General features: G+C 43.6%; 6 protein-coding genes across 6 annotated transcripts; 2 read left to right on the forward strand and 4 right to left on the reverse strand.

Annotated features, from left to right (window-relative positions):
- Positions 1-160: 160 nt before the first annotated feature.
- Positions 161-1,796, reverse strand: O0I10_012611 (uncharacterized protein; the record flags this gene model as incomplete). Its single annotated transcript, XM_058492503.1, has 6 exons — positions 161-466; positions 526-681; positions 748-1,002; positions 1,058-1,261; positions 1,338-1,665; positions 1,756-1,796. The coding sequence occupies 6 exons, from the start codon at positions 1,794-1,796 to the stop codon at positions 161-163; spliced, it is 1,290 nt and encodes a 429-aa protein (XP_058336733.1).
- Positions 1,797-2,035: 239 nt separating this feature from the next.
- Positions 2,036-3,309, reverse strand: O0I10_012612 (uncharacterized protein; the record flags this gene model as incomplete). Its single annotated transcript, XM_058492504.1, has 5 exons — positions 2,036-2,108; positions 2,191-2,472; positions 2,564-2,626; positions 2,691-3,052; positions 3,109-3,309. 5 exons carry the CDS (start codon positions 3,307-3,309, stop codon positions 2,036-2,038), a joined length of 981 nt encoding a protein of 326 aa, XP_058336734.1.
- Positions 3,310-3,968: 659 nt separating this feature from the next.
- On the forward strand, positions 3,969-4,871 carry O0I10_012613 (uncharacterized protein; the record flags this gene model as incomplete). Its single annotated transcript, XM_058492505.1, has 4 exons — positions 3,969-4,142; positions 4,214-4,481; positions 4,544-4,595; positions 4,661-4,871. The coding sequence occupies 4 exons, from the start codon at positions 3,969-3,971 to the stop codon at positions 4,869-4,871; spliced, it is 705 nt and encodes a 234-aa protein (XP_058336735.1).
- Positions 4,872-5,004: 133 nt separating this feature from the next.
- Positions 5,005-6,586, reverse strand: O0I10_012614 (uncharacterized protein; the record flags this gene model as incomplete). The annotated part of the gene is made up of 5 exons (XM_058492506.1): positions 5,005-5,139; positions 5,203-6,132; positions 6,192-6,312; positions 6,374-6,414; positions 6,494-6,586. The coding sequence occupies 5 exons, from the start codon at positions 6,584-6,586 to the stop codon at positions 5,005-5,007; spliced, it is 1,320 nt and encodes a 439-aa protein (XP_058336736.1).
- Positions 6,587-7,597: 1,011 nt separating this feature from the next.
- Positions 7,598-8,044, forward strand: O0I10_012615 (uncharacterized protein; the record flags this gene model as incomplete). Its single annotated transcript, XM_058492507.1, has 4 exons — positions 7,598-7,657; positions 7,751-7,834; positions 7,914-7,951; positions 8,011-8,044. The coding sequence occupies 4 exons, from the start codon at positions 7,598-7,600 to the stop codon at positions 8,042-8,044; spliced, it is 216 nt and encodes a 71-aa protein (XP_058336737.1).
- A 197-nt stretch (positions 8,045-8,241) lies between these two features.
- O0I10_012616 (uncharacterized protein) lies at positions 8,242-10,899 on the reverse strand (the record flags this gene model as incomplete). The annotated part of the gene is made up of 8 exons (XM_058492508.1): positions 8,242-8,797; positions 8,868-9,063; positions 9,125-9,492; positions 9,561-9,691; positions 9,750-9,761; positions 9,829-9,844; positions 9,898-10,236; positions 10,304-10,899. 8 exons carry the CDS (start codon positions 10,897-10,899, stop codon positions 8,242-8,244), a joined length of 2,214 nt encoding a protein of 737 aa, XP_058336738.1.
- Between the last annotated feature and the right edge of the window lie 1,021 nt (positions 10,900-11,920).

Here is an 11,920-nt window from a genome sequence, read left to right on the forward strand (position 1 = left end):
ATGTGTGCAGATAGCCATCCCAAAAATACCCATTTATTTGTAATTACTTTTGTAAAATAGAATAATGAATGACTCAAGTTGTTGAATAATGAAAGCTTCTTTGTTGTATCACACATATGGGGCAAACCAAGCACGTTTTTATTAATATGTAAAGGGGGTTTTACAAGACGCTGCCAAACACACGGTTGTGTCTACAAATGCTGGGACCATATTCATCGTATTCGGCCTTTGTATGGCAGTACTTGGGGAATTCATCAGTGGATGCAAGCAAGCTACCACCAAACCACACAGCATGGCGTTGCTTCTTGTGCGAAATGACATTGACATCCATTGGCTTGGCCTTCATATGGGAGCCGCTCAACTCTTCACTCATAGAGATACGCTTATCGACTATCCGCTTGATATCACGCTGCAATCGCTTGTCGAAACCTTTGAACATGGTTGAACCACCTGATAGCACAATGTTCTATACACACAAAATGAGTACCACTATCCAAATAAAACAAGTTGTGATAAGGATGTTACCTTGTACAATCCACGGCGAACATCGATTGGGCTGGTCTGGACAACAGTATCCACGACTTCAGGTAAGGGAGTCAAGAAATCGGAGCTGGCAATTTCGGGATTGAAGAAGATCTCAGGCGCAAGGAAACGCTCAAAGCCGACATCAACAGCATAATCCTACATTTTCCCCATGAATATCATGCATGACGTACCATCACATACACACCCTCTTTTTCCACTTACACGGTTCGTCATGGTGTGGATGCCATTGTACTTTTTAAAGAACTTGTCGGGTTCCTGGTCATACTTTTTGAATTCCTTAACGATATCAGGGCAAACGTACGAGTATTCTTCCTTGATCAACTCTGCCACACGCATCGAATCTTCGGGTGGGATGTTTTCACCACGTTCACGCAACAATGACTGAACAAACGAAGTAATATCTCTACCGGCAATGGGGATCGACTTGATGGAGCTGCCAATGACATAACCTTCGGCCTAGAAAGGTAAAGTGAATAACGTATATCCCTCAAACCAAAAGATAGTAACTTACCACAGGGATAACATGGGTTACACCATCACCAGAGTCAATCACTGTGCCTGTCAATGTTCGCTCTTCTACCTTGTTGGATGTCCACGAGGCAGCCAATGCCAAGACAGCTTGAACAGCAATGTACAAGCCTTGAATATTGAAAGATTCAAACATGATTTCAGCTGTCATTTCACGGTTCTCAGGGGCGTTCAAAGGTGGTTCGGTCTAATAGTAATGGTGCATGCATTCCATGTTAGGCTGTTGTTGTTGTTGTTGCTAGGCATATTGGTTGCCACCTTACCAACAAAAAGTGATGATCTTCAGGCTCACATCGCAAATACTTGAAAATCGATTGTTCCCAATAACGTTCCATATGATCCCAGTTGGAGATTTGGCCATGACGAATAGGATAGTTGACAGCCATCGTCTTGCTTTGCGCAACAGCTTCGTCGCCAATATGAAAGTCAAGGTCTTCTATGCCACGCTTGGAAGCCAAGTTGCTGCTCAAAAAGGAAGGCTTTGAAGGCAAACCGGGCTTTCCCGAGGAAGAAGGCGTCTCGCGTGTTGCAATAGCGGTTGGGAATACAAAGGATGGCTCCAAATTGCCACTGAAACCGAGCTTGGAATAGCTACATGGACAATGGATGAATGAGTACAGCGCGTCATCTTGGCGAGTAAATAGAACGGTTCAATGCTCCATGCGGGGGGTTGTTTCTTACCCGGTGCCATTGTCCATGACAACCACAGGTAGATTTGTCATCTTTTGAAAAAAGTCGCGCGCGTAGTTGTTGCGGGTAAAGTACGATGAAGAAGTGGTTGGGCAGCGCTAAGAGTCGCTGTAGCTGGTAGAAATACAAATGCGGAAAAGAAGCCCAACCGGACCAATTAGCGTAGAATGCAGCTTTCAAGCGTTATGCTTGTTGTTAATACACATTTCTTTTATGACATTTCATTTGATAAAGGCAAGATTGCCTCTATATAAAGACACATGCACATCTTCTATTTCTCTACTTTGGCAATCTCGATACCAGTAGTGGCACCTAGCATGCGCTTGATGTCACCATAAATGGCACTATAAGGCAACAGCATCAACAAAAGAGCAAATGAGTGATCGGTGTATAAAAGTTATACAACAAAAAGTGAGTGATACTTACAATTGACCAGCAGTGAGAGTAGCCACCATTACAATACGGGGACCCAATCCAAGGAAGAGGCCATGAGCACCTAATTTGCCTGCCATGGATACAAGACGAGATGTGATGGATTGGCCTTCGACGCCCTTTTGCTTATTGATCTTGGAAAGCAAGGTATCGGCAGGCTGAGAAATGATGGCAGCGGCAGTACCTGCAATGATACCAGCTCCAAGATTAACCATGGTCATGGTAGAAGGTGCCAACTGGTCCTTGGGCGTTTTCATAGAACGCAAAATGGTCTCACTGCATCATCACACATACGCGGAAGGGAAAAAAGTTTGGGTTTTTGAGTCATCATTGGCTGCTACATTGTAAACAACAACACTAATCTTACCTGGCTCTTTCGTAAACTACAAACTTGGCCATGGTATAGGGCACTTGCTTGAAAAGAATGGGTCTATAGCCAATGTGTAAGGCACTTTCTTTTTTCAACAATCACTCTATGTATATATACAACTTACCCAAAACCAGAATAAAATCCACGGATAACACCCTCCTCACGCAAAAGACGCGTGAAACCGCTCACAAGACCAGTAGCAAAGTCAGGCTGCGACACCAAACGGATACGGGTAGCTTCCAATGGACACAACGCCACGTCAGCAAAGAACTCTGCAATAGCAGATGCACCAAGGTAAATGGCCGTGCGATTATCACTCGCCTTGTCAACGCCCACCATGTCGATAAATGTCTTTTTCCAAAACTCGTATCCACCAAACTTGAAGGCTCCTTGCAAAAAGTATCCAGCAGCTGTAGGTCCAAATCCTGTCAACAATGCTCCAGCACCTTCTTCTGCTGCTACTTTGCGAAAGCCAGCAATCATTCCCTATCATCACTTTTTAGATGCTACTATTCATCTCGTGGGTCTTGTAGTTTTTTTACCTGATTGTATCGCTCTGGCTCAAGTTGAATACGGGTCTTGACAACGTCAACTGGTGTCATGGCACCGTGAGTGATAGCACAGCAAACAGCACCTGCAAATGCAAAACGAGCATAGAGATCCACACCCGTAGGTGGTGCATCATTAGGTGCTGGGATAAAAAAACGCTTTCTAAGAGTCTCTTGAGAAGGAGGGTACAACATGATGTAAAGAAGAAAGAGAAAGAAAAAAAAACAAATCGTGCACGCGTGTGTGCATGTGTATGTGTGTATGTGTGCCATATCCATACTCTTAACCCTTTAAGGCAAAGGTGTGCCCTTGTCACATGGCCCATCCTCCCCCCCTTTCTTTTCGAAACGAATGTGTGTGCCCGTGCTTTCACAACATTGATGGCCATTGAATGATTTAGGATCTCTCCGGGGTCTACTAATAGCCCATAGTTGTGACAATTATTGATTACGTTGCCACAAAACAGCATGCACCATGACGCTATAGGATGTTTGAAACGGTACTATGGTCGCCAAATTGTATTGCTGTACTTTGGATTGGGTTTGCAAGATGTCTTGAGTAGACCATTTTATTCAAAGCAGCGTAATGGGTGTGCTTGGCTAATCATGTCTTCAGTAAACAAAGCAAGGGGAACATGCAGCCGATGGGTATGTGGGTTGTGTTGGGCATGCATAAACTTGATCATCTTTACCATACAATGACACCATTGTGAACTTCACGGGAAGATGGATTGGATAAAAGTAGCACGTGGACCATTACATGAATGAGAAGCGTGCCGTGGTGTAAAAAAAAGGGATCATGTGTCAAAAGATAAAATCTACCTTTCTTTCCATTGACGATCAAAAAAGGAAGGATGCCAAAGACTCCACCCTTGATGCTGCCCCCTTTTATTGATCAATCAAAACAATCCTTTTTCACCAACAACAATGAACAACGCGACGAGAACGAGGGGTTGATTGAATGGGATTCCTTCGAACGCTTGGAGCGAGAATATGAACAAACTTACCTGGAAGACAATACGAAAACCGTAAGCTCCTTGCAAACGAGTAGCCCCTACTACATCTTCTAACAATGTTATCCCATTACTATTATGTCAAGGAGGTAGACAGCGATTACTATGATGAATTGCCAAAGCACCACTACATCTATAGGCAAGATCCTATTGAACAACGTGGAGGAGGAGGAGGAGAGGATTATCGAATCGATCAAGATAATGATCATGCGAGCCCAAAAGACCAAGAACCCCAAGGGATCTATGGGCACAATGACACGCGTTCACCCAATCAAAGCGAGCAGGATGGTCAAGAGCCTGAGCCAGCAATGCCGGTTTCGCATGGATTGATGACATTGCATGAACGAATGAAACGTGAGTACAAGTATGTGTCACAAACGGCGGCGTATTATCCCGCTAATGATGATACATAATAGTCCATCTGGACGGGATCGCGAGTCTAATGGAAAAGGCTTTCGAGCAAATACAGCAAGTATTTTTATGTCATAGGATACCATCACACGTTAGCTTACATGTATCACCCAAATCATTAGCCAAACGCAAGAAGGACACGAAGAGCTGGCTGAAGTGGTACGAGCGCACAGACTTGCATTGGCAGAACGCGGGGCTATTCTCAATCAGCAATGTGAGCAGGTGCGTGCACACGTTGACAGCATTGAAAGCTCATTGCAAGGTTACAAACGTACATCATCATCACCCTATCCATCTCCTATCTTATCCAGAAAGAATGAACACCACCTATAAATAGCTTTGCTCAATTCACACCTATTTGCGTACCCATTGACATCATCACTTTTATAAAAACAAGGCTTTTTCATATTTCAAATTGTATTTACACATTGTAATGATTCTAATCCTCTAATGATGACTAATGTCACTAATTCTTGTTTGCTTGGTCCTTCTCGTATCCTTCCAACTTCATATCATTCAAACCAAGGGATTCATTTGTCTCCCAGTCACGATCGTACATTTCGATGGTCATTTCTGGATCATCATCTGGGGCATACAAATTCTATTGTAAAAAAGAGAAAAGCATTAGTAAAAACAAGCATCTAAAGATGTTGATGGTGTTTACCTGGAGATAAGAGTTGGCCAACGGATCATCCAAGACCAAGGTGATGGGTATACGTTGACCATCTGCCACCTCAGATAGTCTCTTCAAAAAGTCATCCCAGCGCTTTCTGCTTTCATCGGTAGTGGAATCACCATGCATAAATGGAACACGTTCTTCAAGTTCATCATGCACTTGTCGCAACAATCCTTCCACAGTAGTGAAACGACCACCAAGGGTACCAGGGGTGAGCTCCAAGTCAATCTCAGGAATCGACAATCCACAAGTCTCGGATTTGAGAATATCACGTGACAAATCCTCAGTATCAGTGATCTTCAAAGTGATGCGTTTGCCTTGGGCAGAGATAGGGCCACCGGCCTTGACTTCATTGCTCTTGTATCCACAGTGCTCGCAATTCGTGGCCATAATAACGACTTCCTTGAAATGAGGAATATCCATCACGTGCATGTTGGTGGTGCTTGGGGCATTGCAATGGGAGCAGTTGGCAGGGAAAGTCATCACCTCAGGAACCTCATCACCCTCGACATCGGGTTGTTGTTGTTGTTGTTGCTCTTCTTGGTGTTGGAGACCCAAAAATGCATCTTCTTCAGCTGTACGCTTGTGCCACTTGATGGTGAGCTTGGGATCTTGTGCTGGCAAACACTTGTTTTCGATATACGAATTGCCGGAAGCATCATCAATGGTCAAAGTGAAGGGTTGTTGGCCTTCTTGATAGGATCGCAACTTAGCAAGGATGGCTTCGATTTGGTTGTAAACATTCTCGTCGGTGTGCTTGCGAACAGGTTGACCCACTTCCAAATCATCAATCACGTTGCCAATAAGACCTTCAATGGTGGTCAACAATCCACGTCGACGGCTTGCAGGAACTTCGAGATCAATCTCTTCAAATTTGACAGCAGCAAAATCAGATTTGACTAATTGACGATCCAAATCCTGCATACATCCTTGTCAATTCTATAGATCCATTGTACATATCCACTTTTATGACTTACCTCCTTGCCGGACACCTTGCAAGTAACGGTCTGAGCCTTTTCATTGAATGCACCGGCGCTTTGAAGCTCGTTGTTACGGAAACCACAGTGAGGACACTCGAATGCCATAATGATGATCTCCCTATTTACACAGCAATAAACATCCATATCCTCTTCTTCTTTCCTATCACTGGAACACTTACTTGAAATGGGGGATCTTGGTGAAGAGCATGCGCGTAGTACCCTATAACGACGACGATCGGGAAGCCTTAGTAATCAAATGCCTTTTCAAACCAAACGATCGCTGCTATCTATCCCCTTACATTTTCCTGGCACCTCATGCACATGCTTTCGATCTCGGCAGGCTTCGAGTTGTCATGTAAGTCAACAAAGAGAGGCTCGGGTTTGTCGCTCATATTGCGTCTGTTGTATGAAACAAGGGAGAATGGAAGCCTTATTAATGCATCCCGAAAAAAAAGTGGGCTGCCCGTGGTGTGACAAAGCCGTCACAAAAAAGTTCTGGTATCATCCACAATGAAGGAGAATGTCTCACGTGAGTAGTCTTCTAATCAGCTGCCATTTCTCGCTGCTAGGTGATGGAAATTGAGGATCATAGAGGTGCCTCTTTTAGTTGGTATAGCATTATCGGATGTAGGAGACATTCCATAAGCGAAGGATCCAAGGCCGCTTGTTGCATGTTATTGATGGCAATTGATTCAGTGCTACCACCATCCATCATTCATGACTCGCTCGATGTTCAAAATCATGAAGGTCAAGATAAAGTCTAGACACCCTATGCATAAGTTAAAGGCCAATCACACCACCTCGCCCTATAGCTACTATTTAACATGATGGCTGATTAAGAATAAATACGTTGTCAAGCATTTATTTGAGTATTTGAGTAAGATACAACATACTAACTTATTATACTACTGCTGGTACAACATCACACAATGAGTCTTCAACTACAATCGACTATGAGATGGTGTAGCAAACATAAAGGAAGCTCCTGTCAATGCGTATTGATGTGAAATATGCCGACATGACTTGTAATGGAAAGAGCTCCTTATAGGTATGTGATGGGAATGGGGGAATGTCGTCAAGCATCATCACTTACCACTAGAGAGTAGCAGCTTCAGCTTCCAAGTACAGTAGAATGTGCGTCATCCAAGGGATTTCAAGCCCAGAACCCTCTGGTTGGACTTGGATTGTTGTGCGCTTGTATTTTTCTCCTGTCCTAAATCAGCTTCAAAACCATGGTAATGTGTCCCACTCTCTACTCCATCACGATACACCTTGGTCGCATTGCGTCTCCCACGACTCGCTTCAAATCATAAAGAGATCCAGGATGCTTACTGTATACTATCCTTTTCAATTGATAGCCCGTCCCGTTTGAGGCATTCATTCCCTTCGGCATTATCACCGCCATGTTTGCGGTCACCGGCACCGGCTTGACCGTTGTGAGATATTACAGCAACGATAGAAAGGTGACAACAGTGATAGAAAAACGATTGACTATGGAACGAAGACACTGATATGCAACTACTCTCTCCCTCCCTCGTACGCGACAAATGATATAGCCAACGCGGTTCGGCCTTGACAACTGGGATAGACAAATGATGGAACGCGATAGACGTCTTACTGGATCTGTCCGTGGTCAATCGGTAATGCTGAAAAAACTTCATCTTGCAACCTCTTTATATCATGGCTAACGATACGAAAACGCCCAATTCAATCCAATAGTCTGAAGCTATTGCACCCGCTGAATTTGCCACCAACAGGTATGCACAATCGACTACGTTGACATCTTCATTGGCTAACACGCTTCTTTTTTTGTTAGCGTATGGTATTTGGAGAAGCCAAGATCGACGTAGAGGAGATTATGATATTTGTGCAAGAGCGAAAAGCAACGACCCAATACATTATTGTTTTAGACAGACGAGCCATTTCATTATCATCAACTTTTGCTGTTTGGGGATTATGTTGAAAAGAATTGACGTGAGAATGGGATGAGGAATTCAAACATGAGGGACCGTGAGACTTTATTTGCAATTGAGCAAGCTATCTATGTCTATGATGTATCGCTGTTGTTGATGATATCACTCCATTCCTTCCATTCGATAGCGTTTGAAAGGTTGAAATTCATGGGTAGGCTTATGGGATCAAACACGCTTTGAGAAGATGGTTGGGGATGTTGGTGGGTTGCTGCTGCTGCTGCTATTGCTGTTTCTTGGGATGGTAATGAAGAGGAGGAGGAGGAGGATGCTGGTTGAATAGAAGAAAACCTTGAAGCTGCTTCATTGTCATATGGCAACGCCTTATAGAATAACCCTGATTCACTTGTATCCCCAAACGAGTACTTGTCACTGGGTTTTTGGTACTTTTCCAAGGATGATTCTTCTTCTACCAATTCAAGTGACCATTTGCTGACACGTGGTGGTTCATGGTATGAGCAAAATCTTGAAGCGATCACCCCCAGAATATGTGCATGGAGACCATTCCTTAAGCTTTCTTCCTTTTTGTACAACATCGCACTGCGAGAAAGATACTCGGCACCTTGATGGCTTAAGGCTCGGCTGTCACTTTTTGCATTGAAAAGGAAGATACTGGCAGATTGGAAAATGGCACTACAATTTAAAAAAGTGTCAAAAGTAACCTTACAATAATAACCCCACGTACATAGACCATCCAACTTACTATGCAATAAAGCACCAAGTCATACCAGGCATCCTTTGTGCTTCAACTACCTCGATCGTATTCACAATATCAATAGCTGCAGCAGTACACTTGGTCAATGCTCGAGTGGTAAAAATGGGATCCGTCAACTCGTCATTGTTGATAAATGGTCGATGAAGTAGTAAAAGTATGCAATTGTAGTAGATATTCAAGTGGGCTGCAGATGAGATGTGCGTGTTAGCGATGAGATCCAAGGCAATGAATGATAGTAATACTACCTGTGGAAAACAATGTCATTTCGGATACTTCATCCGGGTTGAAACGTAAATTTGGGGGCAAATTTGCCTTCCACTGAGCGAGTTGATTGTCGATGGTCAGGATCAAAAAGTCATTGCGTCTAGCTGAATCTTCTGTCTTGGGAGAATACATTGACAAGAGTACGTGGCCAAGGATCTTGGAGAGTGAAATGGATTCAAGGAAAATGCCATAAACGGGTCTTCGCTCTTGGATCGCCACCTGTGCCTCCCACATCAATGCAGGTGTACATGATTGGAATTCTGGATCACGTAAATAGCTCTCGTGCGTAGACTCAAGTTCGTATGGGCTTGGAAGCTCAACATTAAAATCCTCATCCAGAATGGTGACGCTGCCAACGAGAAAAGGGAGCTATACTTTAGTCTTTTGACATTTGTACATAGGACGCTGATCACTTACGGTCGACCAAATTGTGCAGCTACTTCACGATCGATGATGTAAAGCCCATACCATACTCGTCTTCGTACTTCGATCTCGCTCTCTGGTAACCTCCAATGCCTTGAGCTGCGATGTAATCCAATGTCTTGAGCCTATACAAAATAATTTGGTAAGCAAAGATGATGAATAAGGGAGGGAGATTGAACTTACCATCCTAATCGCCTGTAAGAAAGAAATTATAGAAGGACCACGTGAGAATCGTTGGATTTATGCGAAAAACCACACTTACCGTTCCACAAACAAACCTATCCTTCCAATTAGTATACGCGCATACAATGATGTTCTTATTGTTGCTTACCATCGTATTGATGTATCTTCCTCAACACCGCCGGTATGCATAAACATGGTGATCAGGATTAAAGCTTGAACCGTGCTCAACTTTGATTTGCGATGAATGTTCTCCAAGACCTTCTCTGCTTTCCTTTGCAGCCCCTTTTGAGCATCAAGCAGCATATCTCGTGTAAAGGATTGACCCGTAGCGATCCAATCTTGCTCGTTGACCATGAATTGAGTAGCAAGAGCACAAACAGCACAAAGAAGATTCTCATCGGGCGGCTGTGGATTCTCAAAATAGTATTGCTCGAGAAAAGACATCTTGTGGAGAACAGGGAGATGAGGATGCACGTATTGGAAATAGCTTGTAGAAAAAAATGTATTGGTTGTCAAGTCAACCTACTACCACCACCCATCCTACACACACTTACGCATAAACCATTGCATCTGTCAATTCGGGTGTCATGTGTGGTACATCCATGAGCATTCGCGTCCTTCTCACTCCATAAGGGACTGGATCCTTTTGCCTCGAAAGAAGGGCTTTGGACATGATCACAATGTGCTCATTCGATTCATCATTCACTTTTTGTAACACATGCGCTGGGGAATGCTGTAATCGATGTGGTTGCTTTGACGACAAGAGCTGCTCATCCACCAAATGGATACCCGCACTACTTCCAAAGTAACGTGTTTGTCCATAGTCGGTCAACTTGAGATCATTCAGCTTGTTGGTAAGCTTCCTTTCAGGTTGTATTCCTTGCAATATCCCTTCCAATCGATTGATTCGATCCTCTAACCACTGCACGTGACTAGTGGCAGCTGCTGGTCCTCGTTTGCGTTGCTCAGCGACAAAGTGACATTCAACATTGGCATTCTTGCACGTCTCACAAGGCTGTTGCTGATCGGCGTTGCATCGGGTTTTGCGCTTGCGACAGAGATCACAGCTACGCTTGGCTCGAGTTCTTTTGATAGGTGGTTGACCGATGGAAAAGTCGTCATAGTAGCCTGAGTCTTCCCATTCGCTCATCGTCCGGTGTTGGTGGTGGTGGTGATGTTGAATAAGAACAGCAGCAGCAGCAGTAGCAGTAGAGTAAAGCGGAGATGGTTCACTACGTTTGCTCATATCCCAACCTGTTGGTTTTACCCCCTGTCACCCAAAGGATCGACATGCAAGCCAAAAGCAGAAGCTTTACAGATTAGTCAGACACGTTCAATTCCCATATGCTGTTGTTTTTCTCTATCGCTGTCAATAAATGACTCATGCATTACACACTACCTTTGTGAGAGAGAGTAAAATCATGCGTGGTCAATCATCTATCATCCGCAATACCCCACATAGCTCGAATACGGCTTCACAAATATAGCTCATGTGCATCATCTCACAAGTAGAACCCTCATTGCTCACATTCATTATTCCTCCTTCATCAATGAAGACCATGATCATTGTTATTCTGCATGTCGTCGCTATCCATAATATGCCGCAAGACATCACATCTACCCCTATGGCTACACATTTGCCTATCATTACTGGTCGCTTTTATGCCCCGTCTATGTATACGTTTCACCATGTTGCGTATAGCAAGGATCATGTTCATAATACTCACTGCTGGGAGAGGTTGTTTTGGAGAGTATAGGGTCATATGTATGTGTAGTATCATTATCCTTGGGCCCACCAGATGATTAGGTAAAGGCGCAGATGCGGATACTATTGTCACTTGAGTCAAGCAGCGCATCGTTTTGGCTTCGTATAGGCACTTTTATGCTCCATGTCATGAATGACATGATGCAAAAGACTTCTTGTCATATAATCATTTTACATCAGTGATAGTGCACATGATGCTATTATGATAAGCGACTTCTATAATAGAATGCTATTGCAGTAACGGAAATAAGCACTTAGCTTTATAGTCCGGTAAATCATTCCATTTATCGCGTTATATATCTTCAGGACAAAACACATGCATGAGCATGACCCACAATGAAATCACGTGACCCAAAACGAATTGTCGTTATCGTATGGCTGATTAGATCAGTGGCCAATGATATAA

The sequence above is a fragment of the Lichtheimia ornata genome (assembly GCF_029851405.1).
Source record: "Lichtheimia ornata isolate CBS 291.66 chromosome Unknown scaffold00139, whole genome shotgun sequence".
Taxonomy (NCBI): domain Eukaryota; kingdom Fungi; phylum Mucoromycota; class Mucoromycetes; order Mucorales; family Lichtheimiaceae; genus Lichtheimia; species Lichtheimia ornata.